The following is an 18,302-nucleotide window of genomic DNA, read 5'->3' on the forward strand; positions in this document are numbered from 1 at the left end:
CCAAAAGCTAAGTGTTGGAAGTATTAGGACAAGTGTCATTAATGGGAGTTTCATCAACACCTTAAAGCTTGAAAAAACTTTTTTGTATCAGTATGAATAGTGCATCTTGCACAAATTCTGTAGTTAACATCATAAAAGCTTCAAGATATCAGGAATTTTTTAATGCAGTTCTGCACGATAGAAGCTACAAGTGTACTTGTTTGCTTGCTTCATTTGTTTTTTCAAGTCAAAACACACAAAACTGAACATTTTAAAAAGGTTTACCTGGCTCAGAGCTACAGTACAGCTATGTATTAAAGTAGCTGACATGATGACTTTTTGCGTGCTTTTCCAGGCACTGGAGTTTTTCTGTTAATTTGTCGCACAAGGTCATAAAAGATCTGTGAATATAAACGCCCGTTGGTTACTGGAATTAAGAAGATTCCCTCACAACCTTAACTCTTCAATCTTATTTACTCAGATACTCAAAGATCTCCGCTAACATTTAATTATCATGAAGCTGGAAAGCTAAGCTGCACACTTAACGTATGTCTACTTTTGCTGAAGATATTTGATCTGTGGGTCAAATTTACCTGAAAATAACAATATGCCACCACGATCAACTAGCACACACTATTACTTCCAATTAATTCAGCAGCCTCTACAGAACTACAACACTATATTTCCTAGACAGGTAAAGCATAAGACTCACACTTTGAGTCTCCTTAGAATTCTAATTAGGCTACAGCTTTGTGGAAAAGCTGATTTAAGACAAATCTAAGCACTGCAGTTAAATAGCAGCTGTTTTGTTCATAATTGACATTGTGCCAATTATTTCTGCATCTCGCACATCAAGTCCTCACACTAAAGCTCTCCTAGCAGTTTTTTAGGGCACTGTTTGCAAAGGAGCAAACTATCCAGCAAGGGCTTTTAGTATTTGATGGAAATAAGCTCCAGTTTATTAAACACAGAACTTTACTATAGAGTTCAGCAAATGCATTTTTAAGAACAACTGTGTAGTTTCCAGAAAATCCTAATTTAATATTCATTACTCATTTTAAAGTCAGCTGTGCATAAAATCACCACACTCATTTGATTACAAGTCTTGCACAGAGGGCCTTTCAACTTGACTGACACTGTCAGTAATATTTTCCAGCAGACACAATGAACTGCAGGGTTTATAATAAAATTCAAGCCGTTCCAGAAAGGTAAATATTAAACACAGTCTTTTTCTAAACGCTTTTTGCATCAGATTCTTTATGCTGATACACCTCCACTGAATAAGAAAGCATATACTATGGCATGTCCTAAAAATGCATAAATGCATGTGGCTTGATCAGATGCCTAGATCCTGCTAAATAAGTAGCAAGATACAAGAGATGTTTTTTTTGTGTGTTTTATTTTATTTTTTGCAGAGCACCTATTTATTTTTTCCTCTCCAATCAGCTACTTCTGAAAACTTGAAGTTTTAAGTAAAAGTGAACTGTACCCTTGATATAAATTAATCATAGATTCTCAAAATAACAGGGTATACTTTTGTCCATTGCAATCAAAGTTATTTTTGATTTTTTCCTGACATATGGTAGCATTTAGTTAAACAAAATGTTGTCTCATTCTTATCTGCCACCATTCCATCACACAGGTATCATGCCTTACCTCATTAACATTTATCTTTGATTTTGCAGAAGACTCTAAGAATGCACAATTATTCCATTGCCTTGCTAGGTTCTGACCTTGTTCCTTTCCCACAACTCTTTCATCTTCCAAGTCACACTTATTGCCAACCAGAATCATAGGCACCTAAAAAACATTTCAGTGTTAGCATAGAAATCATTAACAATTTGGAAAAGCACAATGTAAGATACCTGACTGCCAGCGTAACTGAGTTCTGGTATAACTGAAACTTAAGCTTACACTTCTGTGAAGCTTCAAAGTGACTGCATTTTTTCTTGTCTGCCATTTTGTATGGAGTTGCAAATGGTTGGATTCATACAAACCACTAATTAAGTAAATTTTACATGTACTAAGTGTTCTAATGGGATTTTACTTTCACATGCATAGACATCAACTGTTAAAATTAAAGGCATCAAAAAGTCTATTGGTGACTCAGCTACAAGACTTCAACATGTTCAAAAATCCTTGGCATGTGTTTGAAGATTGAGAGGAACTTTAAGCAATACAATTCCATATGATACGACCAAGGAAGGCTTATGCTAACCAGAATGAATGTAGCTCAGAAATTAAGGTTTTGAATACCCTGAGAATTATTTTGATTTTAGTTCAACTCTGTACAACATTAATACTAAAATAAAAAGGCAGTTGTTAGGTTTTGGAAAGAAGAGGTGTGTGAAAGTTAAATTCTGCCTTCTCAAGATACGCTTGTGATAATGGGTAGTAAATCACTTTGAGATAAAATCCACTGAATATAGGCAAGACCTGGAGATGCACAGGCTTAATAAATTGCAAAGTGCTTTCTAAGAGTCACAGTAAGCTTCAATGAAATTGAAAAATATGTTATGTCTGCCAAGAGCTGAAGCATATATAGATATTTGAAGGAAGGGATCATAGATTCCAGCAGCAGCTTAAATAAGATCTTATTCCCCTCCTCTGCCTAGTGCCTCAGCATGCAAGGTATTTCTGATAAAAATAGTTTTATAATGTTTGAAATGTTTATAATGGCTTTATAATGTTTGAAATTTGAAATACCTTTCCTTTTATTAATGGAAAAAGTAGTCCCTTTCTACCAAGGCTAAGATTTTTTGATCAGTTATAGATTTGTTTTAGCTTCACTTCATATGTTAATAATGCTAAGGGCTGCATGCTGAAATTGTGTGGAAACAGTATGACCAAACCTGCTCACAAGAATGTACAAAATGTAAAGCTACAGAACACACAAGTTTGAAGCTTTCAATACAGTCTTCTGGAAAAATTTAATTTTGTTTTCAAAATACCACAAGCAGTGAGAAACACTGTAGGCTTTTTTAAACTTTGTTGTGTAGTAAGGGAAGTAAAAATACAGTAGCTTTAGACATGTTGCTGCAGTCCTAGAGAATAAAGTTATGTATAGTTTCAAGTTAAGCATTTCAAAGGTAGAAATTAAACAATTCCCTTTATGGAGTACATGACAAGTTATGTTTTGCCTGCTCTGCCTCAAGAGTTGCAATTCTTTACTATGCATCTGCTGGTTGATTTGTTTCTTACCTAAAGCATGAAACCTATCTGACCAAAGTGTAAACACTACAACATTGCAATGAGAACTGCAGAAGACTTTAGCATTTAGAGAGATGCTTACATCATCAGTGTCTTTGACTCGAAGAATCTGTTCTCTTAGATCCTGTAAATCATTAAACGTAGACTGTGCTGTGATGGAATATACTAATGCAAAACCTTGTCCGTTTTTCATGTATAGGTCTCTCATTGCTGTAAACTGTTCCTGTAATTAAAAAAAAAGGTACAGAGCTTGCATTAAATTTGCACTTTCTTTATACAAACTGCCACATATTTCAGGTTACAAATGTTTTACAAGTATGATGCATTTGTGCTCTCCCCTTTTTAAACCAGTATTTTACTGTTTTATTGTATGCACTAAAGTTAGTTAAGCCACTTCTAAACAAATCCCAAGCCTGGAACATTATATAGGCTGTTTGTACAATATCTAGATACTGCCACAGGCTATAGCACTGACAAAAAAAAGTCATCACAGAAATTGAAATAATTTGAAAAGAGAGAACAAGTACACTGTAGATTACAGATGTTGCATTCCTCCTGGATCCTTTCTATATCAGCTCTTTCCTGTCTCCTGTTTGTTCTTCGAAATACATTGCAAAGTAACTGCATCTCCAGTCAATCCCCATTTTATATTCCAGACACTTCCTATGTAAAATCCTACTTTCATTTTCAAGGAGATTGAATAGAGGATAGAGATGCTCGACAGACTTGTCACATTTTCTAGACTTCGGTGAAAACAGTGCACAACACAGCAGCAGCATTAGGACTTGTCCCCAATTGAGAGCTCTCACTAGTATGACTGGAACAGCATTTGCCTTACTCACCTTGGTGACTTAGCTATCTTGTGATTCATCAGTCACTCATCAAGTCCAGGAGCTAGTTTATCAATTGAAAGTACATGATCACAAACTACAACTGTATTCCAATCCAACTATTCCAGGTCATGCAGCTCTTCCTAGTGGAGCGTAACTAAGTGTAATAGGATTTATGAGGCTAAATAATGGAAACATTTCAAAGTTCTGTCTGTTTGCATGTCTTCAGCTCTAAAATCCAGTAATATTCTTTTTCTTTAGGAGGAGTGGGACTTAATTTTATATGCAACTCCTCCAAACTTCTGGTTTCTTTTTTAAGTCCACCCCTTTTGTGGTTGGATGCCTGGAACACGTTAATCAAGACCTTACTGTATCTCCACTTTTGTGATTAGAGGCAAGCACTAATGCAAAACAGTGACACAGTTTTCAAAATGACACAAGATATTTAGGTAATAAATCTGCAGCTGAAGTGGTGATGTCAGTTTTAGGCTTATAGGGGTTACCAAATATCCACATACTAAACACACACTGAGTTTTTGCATATTTGTACCCAAGAAGCCTACATTTTCATATACAAGCTTTTCTTCTACATCTGTACCAAATACTACACATGAGATGAAAAGCACAACCTATTACAAGGGAGTATCCACTCAATCTTTCTGTAGTTTTACACAACCATACTCTGCTTTGCAGTTTAAATAGACAATTATGGGATCTGATTGCTATTAGAGTTCAAAAAACACATACTAAACTCCAAGGGACGCTCACTGGAATCAATGAGAAAAATGACTGGTTTCAGTGTATTTTGGAACAAGACAGGAAAAAAACATGAGTAGCACGCAAAGGGTAAGCATAAACCCTATGCTTTGAGTCTCCATAAGCTGACTAAAGAGACACTATTCCTACCCTCATGTCAGGAGTCCGTCTCAGGCACAACAGAGAAATGAGAGAAGAAGAAAGTACATATTTTTACAGCAACAGAAATCAAAACCAGGTAACCACACTGGGCATAAATTTGTCTCCGGGCACTGTAAATTTAAAACAGCAGCAGAATCACTTTTAAAAGCGTTCAGACTGATATTTCTCCTATTACAGAACATTAGATCACAGGAAACTTGCAATTTGTTTTCTGTTGCAATTCTCTAGCGTTAAGAACAAAACTTCTGTTGAAGAACAACTTACATGCACATTGACCGCAGTTACTCTTTTGCAAACGAGGAAGGAAACCTGTCATCATTTACACTAAACTCCTTATAGTTTTTGAAAGCTTTAACACTGTACAGAACTTGGGAGAACTGGTTTTACTTACTGTTCCTGCAGTATCTAAGATTTCAAGCATACACTGTTGCGCATCTACTTCAACTTGCTGTCAAGAGAAATAGAAGTGGTTAGAATGCTTCCTCTTGCAACTCTTCTCTTTAAAACTACTAACAATTGTGTGACTTTATAAACAGATTCATAATGCATACAGCAACAGTGGCTTAAGAAGTTTATATGGATATACACTCCGAAACCAGCAGGCCTTCTAAAGAGCCCCAGTGACATTTTCAAAAGCAGCTTCAGCAGCCAAGTACCACTCTGCAAAGTGATTAAGAATTTTTGATTATTAAAAAGGAAGGTTGCTAAATTTGCAATATCAGCAACTAGCACAACTGATTCCTATTTGTTCCAAATATCATTCACAGACTAAAAGAACAGGTGAATGTTTCAAATCTGAATTAGCACACTAATGCTCATTCAACTGCGATTGAAATCACTAAGAGAATAAGAGGTATACAGCATACAATACACAAAGCAAGCCACTGAGTATACTTTCACAAAATTAAGCCTTTAGAGACACTAATTAAGAAACTGAACCAACTTAAAAAAAAAAACTGTGTGAGTGTAAAATCAATTTTGTGTAAAAAAGTGTAAGATCAATTTCCACATCCTTCTCAGAGTTCCTCTGTCAGTCTCAAATAAAAAAAAATACAAACAAAAGGGGCTGTGAGGGCAGCAGGACATAAAAGTGCCCTCAAACTGTTTCAGGCTGGTTGCCCACATTTTTTTTCTTTGCATCTGCGCACAAAATTCTGGGTTAACTTTAAGCTTTTCTTTTGTAAGTAGATTAGAACTTCAGGGAGGAAAAAGTTATTTCCACTCATCTCACACTTCCCTCATGTTCCCCAGGGACGGAAAATTTCTTCAACAGTCACTATTTCAGCACAGACTGCTGACAAAGAAAGTCAGCTAATTAAGCACCATCTATTCTCTTCACGAAGAAATATTTGGGGAGTAGATCAAGACTGACTTTTAAGACTTCATGCTCACTTATTCTATTCATGCTCTCTTCATTTCTGCTCAGACAAACTTAAAAACACTTCAAGCCACATCCTCTCAACTTCAAATACTTTAAATTTCACATTAGCAATACAGAATTGTAACTGCACAACAAATGTATTTTAAAACTACCCATGAAGCAGGTTAGAATACTAACTGGAGTGAGGAAAATAACATCATGAAGTGTCATCCACACTTAAGCAAGACTTCATCTAACTGATTTGAAAAGAATACATATTCCTCTGTTTTAGGACCAAAACTGAAATGAATATTGTAAGATCACCACTAAAAAAAATAAAAAAATTATTGTCAAAACACAAATTTTCTTGAGATAACTTCTCCAGCCTCCATGGAAACAGCCTGTAGACAAATTCATCCAGAAAACATCACAAATTTAATGTGACGTGAAGACTGAATATATAACAAAGGAAACATTTCACTTTAATACAGCTTGTGCATATTTTCAGAGTCGCTTGTTGCAAGCCTTCGCTGGGTCAGACTCACTGAACATTATGATTCCACAATTCCTGCTCATCTAACATAAAAAAACACTGTTACATTTTTGGGTTTTTATTTTGCTAGCACTGTCTCTTTAATAAGACTTCTGTATGCTGAAAAAGCTCTGAGCATATGGGCTTTCAGACAGAGCTAGATTTCTGTGAGGTCAAAGAAAACAAGTGTGAAATTATTGTTTTGCTAATTCCTCTTCTGTTCAGAACAAACTCCAATAACTCCACACTGCAAAGGCTGCTAACGCAGTCTCTGTTCCACTATCAATACTGCCCTAAAGCTGAAACAGGAGGCTCTGCTCAGTCCATCCCTACCCACGGTTTGTGCATCTTGCCTTCCTCGCATAACACCAATATTTCTGTGGCCCCCCATGGGTGAGCTACATCAGAGAATCAACACATTTGGAAAGTAATTCAGCTAAAAAATGAACAACATTAAGAAACTGACACTGATCTGCTTCATTAAACAGTTAACTCTTTTGTCAGTAATCCAGATGTGAACTGTCTTAGCTGAGAATATTAATCATGGTCTCAGTGAAAAACGAGCAATGCGAAGAATTCAAGACGATGCGCGCAAAGTCAGACCTTTCATGCTGAGGATGCTGAGGATGAGAAGAGAAACTAACAGGTCACTGTTTGTTTATTTATGATACGTTTGTGTCAACTTATTAATAAAACAACAACCCATTTAATGGAACCATATCAAGCAGATCAGTGAAACTGTTAGGAATGTAGTACATTGCTGCTTGCATTCTGAAGGTGAGTCTGAATTTGCGTTTAGTACATTTTCTTAGTAGCAAAGAAGTTTGAAAACTCTGGAATCCAGGTCAAAGTCTACTTGCAGATCCTAACTCAGAATGTAGTTGTGCATACATATCCATGTAAACTCATATAGGAAAATAATTAAAAAAATAAAAGTGGTAGCATATTAGTAAGCATGAAATTATATATTTACATATAAAATATATTTTTTTTAGTGCTTCAGTGTTCCTAATTCCAACAATAAAATTACCACTTTTTCCTGACTAGCTAGTAGGTATTATGCTTAAACATTAAAATGCTAGCCTTGTATCACTCCTTTTAGGCACACTTTTTAAAAGCATCTTTACATTTCAAACTTTAGTTAGCAGATAGTATGTGACATTATCAAGCACACCCTTTTTAAAGTAAAAGCTCTAATGCTTCACAACATCTACAGCAGCCTGAAGCATTCAAGTTTCTTAAGCATAAGAGTTTTTACACTTACCTTTCTGTAGGAGTCTTCTATCGTAGGATCGTATTTTTCAACAAATATTCCTTGAACAAACTGTACAGTCTGCAACACAAAAGTTCTTCTAAGATCCTTCTTGTACAATGCACAGTGCATGCAAGAAGTTAAAAACTACCATTCTATGTGTATATTCAGTTATTCACTGCATTTTGGAAAGCAAACTAAGCAACAGACAAGTATAAATTAAGTGAAATGACAGGAAGTTAGAGGTATTTTCTTATGTGATTAAATATTGTCAGGTAAAGTAATACCACACCTTCTTCTAGCCACTGTCACTCAGAGCATAAGCATTGATTAAAGGTTTGTCTAACTCTTGGAATCATTATTAGTTGAAGAGGATACTGTACAGCTGAATGGCTTCTACATTTGTATTCAGAACTACTGCATCTTTCATTGCTCACCTGCAAGCACAGGAATTACTCAAAAAACAAATGCCAGTATTTACTAGCTTTAAATAGACTAAGATATTCTTGCATACCTAGCATGTAGGACAATTTTAGCCTGAGTGGAACTTTAAGACTGGCCAATTCAGAACAGACATGTTCAAATCCAGAAATGCTATGGTAAAATAAGAACTGTGAAGTGAAGGGAAAAGTTATTTCACAATCTAAAATAATTTGTCAAGTAGGTCTTCCTTTAGGAACTCCTCTGTAAAAGAGTAATTCCTTCACACTTAAAACTACAAATGTTTAGATCTTACTTTCTGATAATGTACACAATTTGTACACAGTCAAGCGGAAAGATGTGAAGTTCTCAGGTGGGCTGAGAAGATCTCATTTTGTGCACTTCTTTAGTGCTAGTATAGGTTGATATGACTGTAACTTCTCTGTATTAGTTTAACTGAAATGCACAAGCTCTTTGGTGTGCGGTCATCTACCTGCTATAGCTGTTCACTTATTTGCAAGCAAATTGCTGAAAACATGCTAGACAAATGGATAGAAGTATCTGCACTTAAAATAAATTAGTGCTTTAGAGACTACTGTGGAATATTACAAACAGTACCCCAAAGAACTTTGTACAGACAGAAGTTAGCAAAGCCAGGCACACGCAAGCCAGTTCACCCTGCTGGCCTCCCAAAAGAGCTTCATTTCCCACAGACCTATGGCCAGTCTGGTAGTGAAGCCAGAGACCTCCATACTGCAGCGGCTACGCATTTCACTGCGTAGGATATGCAAAGGTCTGACCAAGCACCAACAACCAAACTCATCCAGAAATAACAGCGTGCAAACTGCACCAATGGAGGTGAATACACCAAGAAAGCACTGGCAAGCACAGTGCAAAGAGTGTACTTATTGTAACAAGGAACCCTCAGCAGCCGTTACTTACGTTTATTTGTGCTTACTCGCATGAAAGTAATAGGGGTTAATAGAGAGAGTCAGAGAAAGACGAAGATCTGGAAATATGCTTTAACTGCCTCACAATACTTACCAGAGCAGACTTTCCAACACCTCCAGAACCAAGAACCACCAGCTTGTATTCACGCATGGTGCAAGAGAGAAATTGCCCTCAATACCTAAAACACACAACAAATTATTTACCAGCTTTGTTCATCAGGACTGCTACTTTAGCATTACTACAGACACTGTTCTCTCAAATATGTAAGACACAAGCAGTTAAATACCAATATAAGCTATTAGATACCATTATAAGCAGGATGTTGTTCAGTTATTGTACAATAACGAAACTACGGACACTTAAGGACAGTAATCCTCAATACTACTTTCCTTGCACTGCACCAAAGAGTATCTCTAAGTTTTTCTTTTTAACAGGACTTTAAGACGTAGAAGTTTTCATCCTTTATTCGCAGAAAGGAAGAATTAGGTGTAGAAATTAATTTGCTCCTATTGACAGTTAAATGAATTCTGTCACAGCACCCCAGTCAGTGATAAGTGTTCATCACACAAGCACACACAAGGTCTTCTAGAGGAACCAAGCCACAGGACCTCTCTGCAATAGTCACAACAAGCACTGAAGTATTTCACAGGGTTCTCAAGATCTTTCTTTCACTCACAGAAGTTTTCTGCACTATGCACCTTGCAGCAACAGACCTGAATCATTATATCCCAGATTCACTCAGATGCCTGGGGAGACTGCAGTTTTACAAACACATTCACAGCATTGAATTTACCAGGTGAACTGCTGCTGCTATTGCTCTATTACTGCAGAGAACGTTCATTACCTATGGTATTGACACAGACCTTCTAAAAACATTTCTTAAATTTCAGAGCTATTACACTATTACATATCCCTTCCTCATCCAACCCCCCAAATTTATGTCATGCTGCACAAGTTCTTATAATTTCACATACACACACGTGTAAGTGATTTTACTCATATAAGCTGACATGCACGAAACAACATCTTCACTTTCCTCTGAAGAACTGCAGTAGACCACTGACATCATCAGTGCTGGCTCAAATGCTGGAAGGGAAATTTCTATCAGGAACAGCATCTCTTTATTCCTCATAAAGCACAATACAAATCTCAGGCAAAGTTTCTATTGGTTCACTCAAAGTTTGTTCTATATCCAGAACGCACAATCATGACACTGCAATTCACTTCACTATGTTTGATAAAAAGGCTTCATGATTTTTAAATATACAGCAGTCATCGTCAAACCACCAACTCTTAATGAAGCTGCAATAAAATGCTGCAAACCTTCAGCTAAATAGCACATTCTCTATCACATTAGAGTTCTGTCATAAAAGGAAAATTGAGTAAACCCTGTTATAGCAGAGCTAACAGTTACCATTAGTAAGAAATAATTATCCAAGAGGAGGTAAGTGTGAATTTTCTCATTCTGAAACATTTAAAAGCTAAGTTATTTGCAGAGAGACTTGTGTAAGAAAATTAAGCCTATCTCTTCCCAGGAAGCAGGCATTTTTCAGAAAAGAACAGCAGGATCCCAAAAGTTAGTTTGAAAAAATACAAAAACCAAATCAAACACACAAAAAACAACAAAAACATCTACATGAAAACCACGTGCTTAAATCTGAGAACTGATTAATGTTCTGCTAGATACCTAAAGCAGTTACAATGGCTGTGGTTTAAAACTATCTCGAGGCAATCGAAACACCCTTTGAGACCATTCCTCTCCAGCAGGCCAGGAGTTCCACGATGGCTGTGTGCCTTGTCTATGGCTGTCCGCTGTGTCTGCTTACTCACCTTCACTGAGAACTAACCTGCAGAACCAACACAGATGCTGGGGCCTGGCTTTGGGTCTCACTGCTCAATTGAAGATCTCTCTGACAGCCCTGCAAGCAGCTGAGTTAAGAGAACTGCTCTCACTGTCTCAGGAAGAAGCTCTCTGCTCCTTCCCTGCACACACTCCAGCACTCAACAGGCTGAGTTACCTGCCTTCATACTTCCCCCTGCCATGGAAGAAAAGTTGAGGGGCGGAAGCAAGGCAGGACAGACTGCTCAACAGCAACACTCTCATACCTAACAGAACAACTTCTCATTCTACCCTTTGAAAGCACTCATCCTATACCAAACCATTCACACCATGTTTATAATCTATTCTGCACCCTTGGAGATGCTCCATAAGACCTACCCAGCCATACGTACCAAGCCTCAGTGCAAACACCAGGGACAGGCTGACCAAGGAGGTTGTGGATGCCCCATCCCCAGAGGCATTCAAGACCAGGCTGGATGTGGCTCCGAGCAGCCTGGTCTGGTGGTTGGCGACCCTGTGCATAGCAGGGGGTGTGTAACTGGATAATCATTGTGGTCCTTTTCAACCCAGGCCATCCTATGATTCTATAAAAGGTATCATCACTAATTAATGAAAAGCACCTTTCAAACTCCTGACAAATTAAGTCTGCAATTACTTTACCTGTCACTGCCTTAAAACAAACATTCATTTATGCCTTTATTTTTGGAAAGATGTCACTGGAATGACATAAGACACAGTGGGTGTAGGGGAAATCCCAGCACTGTAATCTGAGTGAACTGCAGCAATTTCGCTGTCTTGCAAAGAATGGTTTGAGCAGAATTTCTCAGTATTCAGTCTGGAGTTAGCAACTAAAAGTAGAAACGTCAGTAACAAAGGCTGACAGTAATTCAGAAGTAATAGAACTTAAGCAGCACATACCAAATATCTGTTTTACTGACTGGTTTGAGTCATTGGTGACTTCCAGCAGAGTTTAACGCAAGCCAGGGCTTCTTCTGGCAGCCAGGTTTGGAAGCTCAGTCCTATGTATCCAGCTGCTTTACAAGACCCAGGAGCTGGTTTCACTACTTTTAGTGCGGTACGTAATTGAAGCACATACATGCGATCACAGCTTGGTCAGCCAATCCTCTTCATCCACAAAATACCTAAGCAAAAAGCTTTAACATCTCTGTACATGTGTCAACGTCTGCAGCATGCTCAACAAACGTTTCTCTGACCTTTTCTCCAAATTCAAGCAACGAGCAACCAAAGTGCTAACTTCCCCTTCCCCATGACAACCTGTCTGCCACTTGCACAACTACTCCTTGACTACCAAAAGCACACAATAATGCTTCAGTTATATGCACCCACAGCCCCTGTACAGCACAGAGGTAGCTGGACATTCCTGCACTGCTTTACTGTCAGTCCAGCCATAACTTCTTGGAGCAAAACACAATACAACCTACTCCCCAGTACACTTTAAGATTAACACGGACATCTCTGGAGCACCGCATGAAGCAGAAGCAGCATCATCATCCGCTTCCACTTAGCTGTACCACCTCACAGGCTCTGAAGAGCAGCCCTGATGTCACTTCACCTTTCTATTAACTGCTAATAAAAGAAGAGCTTTCATAACAAAAGAAGTTTTTTCTGGCTACAGAGCTTTGCCTCCTCAGCTAACAAAGTACCAGATTACAGAGCAAGAAGCTGTTGGTCTGCCATGCTATTCAATGCAAGAAAATCTTAGCACTTCATTTTCCAGTGGTCAGCTTGCTGTTGGCTACAAGCATGCTCAGCCACCTGAACTAGGACACCAGTGCTGCCTGAACTTGATTTTCCAGTGATTCCTGACCAGTCTGCCCTGACTGTACTCGAGCTCAAACTCATCCTTCCATACCTCGTGTTGTACTAACTGCTTGAATTTGAGACCTGGTTCCTACTTCTACTTTCTTTTTCAGATTGAATCAACACTTTCTTCCAGAATTAATACTATGTTCAGCTCCATCTAGTGCTGACATGGTTTCCTACTGACTCATTTATCACAAGTGATGGGAGTAGAGGAAGAAGATGGAAGATGAAGTATGAAAGAGGAGATTTAAGCCATAAAATATCCAATCATTCAGTTACCCTGATGGCATTTGAAATAACATAAGCCATTAAGCCTCATGTAAGACACTAACGTAAGATGTTCCACTGTTAAAAGCTATGCACACTATAAAACCTGAAACAGAAACTCAATCTCCTGGTGGACTGATGGCCATCTATGCCTGATTTTTTTTCTCCTCTAGCTTCTCTGAAACATATGTGAACCATAAACAGCTTCTCCTTATAGAGTCTTTCCCTTGCATTTCACGTGTTTTGTTCTTTCTCCTCCCACCACAACTGGGGGGGTGGGGGAGGGAGGAAGTTACTGGTGAAGAGCATGTAAATTAAGAAGCCACCTGCACTATCAAGACAGGAGCTGAGAGTAGCTCCTCAAGAATAGTTGCCAGATTACACTAACCTGACATTTTGGTAATACTTCTTCATTCTAAAGCTATCAGTCCTGAGAAACGGATGTACTCAGGAAGGTGCCAATAGAAAAGAAGATGGTATAATAGCTACTGAGCCATAGGTAAGCAAAAACAAGATTGGACAGAGGATCATAAGAAGCACCCATAGAATTACCCAGCAACCAGATACAAATATTACAAACTTATTCAAACTAAATAAACCAAATAAGTTATTTGAATCCCTACCTTCCCACTTCTCTTAAGGAGAGTATTTTAATGGAAATTTACATTGCTTTGAAGGCTGGCTACCCTTAAAGAGACAAGCCTTTGAGAAACAGGAGCAATGCCAACTTCCCTTGCTTTTTTGTTCTTCTAACTTAGGCAGGACAGTGCTGTCAACTGTGGTCTCTATGTAGGCACTAAAGAACAGGAAGCATGCAAAAAAAATAAAGGCCTATTTCCCAACCCTAACTGCAAAAAGCATTGGCTTTGAACAACTGAGTACTTATATGCACAGCTACTCACATAACTGAATTCTGCAGATGTCTGGTGTAAGTTTTAGCTAGAAAGGAAAACTAGGAAATCTGCTCTTTTTCAAGAAATAAGATTTTCACATGAACTGTACCCTAACACCATACTGAATCCAGGAAGAAAGCAAGCAGAACAATCAACTGAAACAGAAACATTTTAAAGGGTTCACATGTTTTAAGGATCCTCAGCACCACATAAGGAACTCACAATCAGCTTTCTACCCTGATCAGATAAAGTGGCTCTTGGACATTTTCTCAGACACGTCTCCAAACAAAAGCAAATCAAAGCGATGGCCTTTAAGATGGTCAAGGAATAAAAAAAATGCTATTCTAGTGGTGAATGAAGAACTTGTATGCTTACTGTTTGTAAAGCCTTCCTAGAAAGCAACCACACAATAAAGAACTTCAAGAATTTAGGCAAGATTAAATACCATTTGGGGCATCTGAAAGGAATTTGGCTCGATACAATAGTCACAAAAGCAGGTTTGATTTTTTGGGGGGCAAGCAAGGTTGCAGGGCTAGAACTTAGTTTGCTGGTCGCCCTTCAGATTTTCTTTTAGGATTTGTTACATGTCTGAGGAATGGAAAAGCTAATCATTTAATCTCCCCAAGTGATATTAAGCCAAATGAAGTTGTAACTGGAGCTCAGCTCCAGGCCAAAAAAGGATCTAAATGCAGTCACTCCTTGAAGATGTCTCTGAGACAGACTTATATGAACTAGTTGTTCAAGTATGGAATTAAGCAAATAGCCCTTCACAAGAACATTATCATTCTGAGAGCTTTATAGACACCATAACTCTCATAATGTTCAGACCCTGACATTCTGGTTGCATTGCGAAGCTGCAGTATATTCACTAAAATTTTCATGATGCCTTTGCATATTTATCTCTTTGAAAGCAGTATTTTGAATGACCTTGTGAATAGTACTCTTAAACTCCTCTTAATTGTTTCCATGAGAAAAAAGTTTCAAACATTAAAATGGCAGATCAAGAAAATTAACTTTACATACCTGCAGTCACCCATGGAGAAATTCACCAAGGAAAAAGATCCTACATCTCAGAGAGGGGATATTGGTTCTGGAACAGTACAGGTCAGTGGTCAGACGTTTGGAGGAACAGCTCTAGCTCATTCAGAGGATCAGGTCACTGACTAAGATCAGAGGATTCCATCTTCCAAGAGAAAATGCTTCTCACCTCTGGTACTGGCTAAACCTAAATCTAATTGCCTACTATTCAGATTCCACAAAATTTTGAGTCTTTGCCTGGTTTGGAACCCCTTCTCCAGGGAAAGAGCTGGTTAGAAAAAATGTGTGCTGTTCTTAACATTCCCCAAATACTTACGTGTAAGAGAAATACAGAATTCTTAGCCCTCAACTCCAAGCCAAGGAAAGATTTCTCAGAATTATTTTAGTGCATAAGCAACAGAATCCAAAATGGAAACCAATTCATTTCCACTACTTTTAGATGTCTTAGGAATTCAAGCAATTTAATTTCTTGCTTGAGAGGGTAAGTGATACCTCTTACAATAGTTAAATTAAAATACTCCAGAATTGGCTGTCACACTCATTTAAAGAAAACAGTACTCTGAAATCAATTCTAAAGACAAGATACAGCAATAAAAAAAGTTGATAAGCTCTAATTAAACATGTTGATACCCATGACTCTGGGAAGTAGAGCTATTCTATTATTGACATGGACTCTTTGGAAGCAAGTGAGTTCAGTAAACAGTCCTAAAAATCTTTATTTCCAGTTTGTGATGGCTTCTTGTCTCAACAACAACAAAAAGTATTTCACAGAAAGAAAAGGATTGGTCAGCTAGCTCTTTTGGGCTTTAAGGCAGCAATTTTCCTCGGACAAAAATATTTCTTCAATTATCTTCAAATATTTTAACTGATGCCAGAGAATCTTGAGAGGAGTTTCAAGAAGCTGCCTGCATCCAGTAATGTGAAGTCATTCTAACTACTTAAGAAGAAAGCATGGGAACAAGTTACTACAGCATGAACAGGGCATGGAGATTTAAGTTACTTCCCAAACAACTCATGGGGATGCTTATCCTACAGAGACAGCTTAACCAAGTCTCCCTCCCATCACTGATGGCAACTACCTTGATCAATACAGAACACATGCGCAGCTTCCATAAAGGAGCTAGCATGCTAACATCTGAATAGTCCTCCTCAGCCCCCAAAGTCAGAAGTTAGCTCCTAGCTAGATCTTTGAACACAAACTTGATGCATGTTCTAAGGATGCAAACTGATGGCTGGAGACACAGAAGGCTGAGCAACTTGCAGTGTTTTCATACAGAGAGTAAAAAGCAAGCCTGTTGCTGTTTTCAAGATGAGCAAAGCAACACACAGTAAGTAATTACACTGTGTTCCAACACTGAGTTCAACTAGCAGCTTCGTACAAAAATTCAAGTATGTCAATTAAATTTTGAGTCCCTTTTAAAAGTTACATTAAGTCTATTTAAGACTTAGTTAGAATTTGCAACATCAGATTTACTCTTATTTGGTAACTATTCGCTGCGATGCACTTTCTTCCAATTTCTGTAGCAGTCACCATCCCCCACAGAAGCTGTTTGTGCATGTTCTACCAGTCTGACTTCCAGCTACACTGATGATCTCAGAATTCCTAAAAAAAGATGAATTGCAAATGTTTTCGACGCTTGCTAAGAAAAATCCAGGCAGACAGTAAGGAAAAAGAATACTCCAATTTTCAAAAATATTACAAGCATTAAATTCAGAGAATGCATGATTATCACATTATAACACTCTGCTAGACACAAGCTAAGTATTCAACTACACAGCAAGTTTCGAGAACTCAAGACAGCAATTCACAGCTGTAAATTGTCTCTACTGTCACTACAGAGAAGAATGAGTGTTTGGCTCTAAAACTCGATTAATGGATTACTTAATCACAGCATACCTGATGCACCTCCCACTGCATCCTCCTGATTAACAGCAGATAGAAGCGTTTCTTTCTCCTTGTTACTGTCATATCTGTTACAGGAAATTTTACCTTTTGTTACAAAAGCTGATAGAAATAGCAGGACTGCAAGTACGGTGTACAGGCTTTTTCAGTTTTTAGACTTCCCTCGTTTAAAGAAGTGCCTCTGCAGTTAGAAAGTTACTTCAAAAAACAAACAAACAAAAAAAAACCCAAAACAAGCCTGTCAGTTGGCTTAAGAGACTCAGCATTGGAAAAAGGCAGCTTCACTTCTGTCCCAGAAACAGACCTGTCCTCCAATTCCACATGGTGCTCATGTTACACGAGGAGATGCCAGCTCTACTCTGTGACACTGGCTGCTGAACCTTTAAGGCCTTCTCACCTTTAAACGTAAGGAAATGCACAGTCCAGCTGCAATTCCAGTACTTCCTGAATCTTTGTTCCCACTGCTGATTTTTCTTTATAATCTACATATAAAGTATACACTGGGCAAAGTCTGAGCTAGCATTCTCATATGCCAAGATATGACTACTTGCACTATCTTCAATATTAGACATTTGGTTTAATCTCATTTGTTCTGGGACCCCCAATACAGAAAGGACATGGAGCTGTTGGAGCAGGTCCAGAGGAGGGCCACAAAGATGATCAGAGGGCTGGAGCACCTCCCCTACAAGGACAGGCTGAGAGCTGAGGCTGTTCAGACTGTTGAGGAAAAGGCTCCAGGGAGACCTTACAATGGCCTTCCAGTACCTGAAGGGGGCCTACAGGAAAGCTGGGGAGGGGCTTTTTATAAGGGCATGTAGCAACAGGACAAGAGGAAATGACTTTAAACTGGAAGAGGGTAGGCTTAGACATTGGGAAGAAATTCTTTACCGTGAAGATGGTGAGACACTGGAACAGGTTTCCCAGTGAGGTTATGGATGCCCCATCCCAGGAAGCATTCAAGGCCAGGCTGGATGTGGCTGTGACCTACCTGGTCTACAGGGAGGTGTCCCTGCCTACAGCAGGGAGTTGGAACTAGAGGATCTTAAAGGTTCCTTCCAACCCAAACCATTCTGTGATTCCATACA

General features: G+C 38.4%; 1 protein-coding gene across 4 annotated transcripts; it reads right to left on the reverse strand.

The window, feature by feature from the left end:
• Window positions 1-293: 293 nt before the first annotated feature.
• On the reverse strand, window positions 294-9,602 carry RAP1B (RAP1B, member of RAS oncogene family; the record flags this gene model as incomplete). 4 transcript variants are annotated; one of them, XM_079538312.1, is made up of 6 exons in its annotated part: window positions 294-380; window positions 1,636-1,779; window positions 3,272-3,412; window positions 5,329-5,385; window positions 8,094-8,162; window positions 9,546-9,602. In XM_079538312.1, the coding sequence occupies 6 exons, from the start codon at window positions 9,600-9,602 to the stop codon at window positions 294-296; spliced, it is 555 nt and encodes a 184-aa protein (XP_079394438.1). The 4 variants fall into 4 exon arrangements, with proteins under 4 accessions (XP_079394438.1, XP_079394439.1, XP_079394441.1 ...); XM_079538313.1 differs by lacking the exon at window positions 5,329-5,385; XM_079538315.1 differs by lacking the exon at window positions 3,272-3,412.
• Window positions 9,603-18,302: the final 8,700 nt, after the last annotated feature.

The sequence above is a fragment of the Tetrao urogallus genome (assembly GCF_951394365.1).
Source record: "Tetrao urogallus genome assembly, chromosome: 1".
NCBI lineage: Eukaryota > Metazoa > Chordata > Aves > Galliformes > Phasianidae > Tetrao > Tetrao urogallus.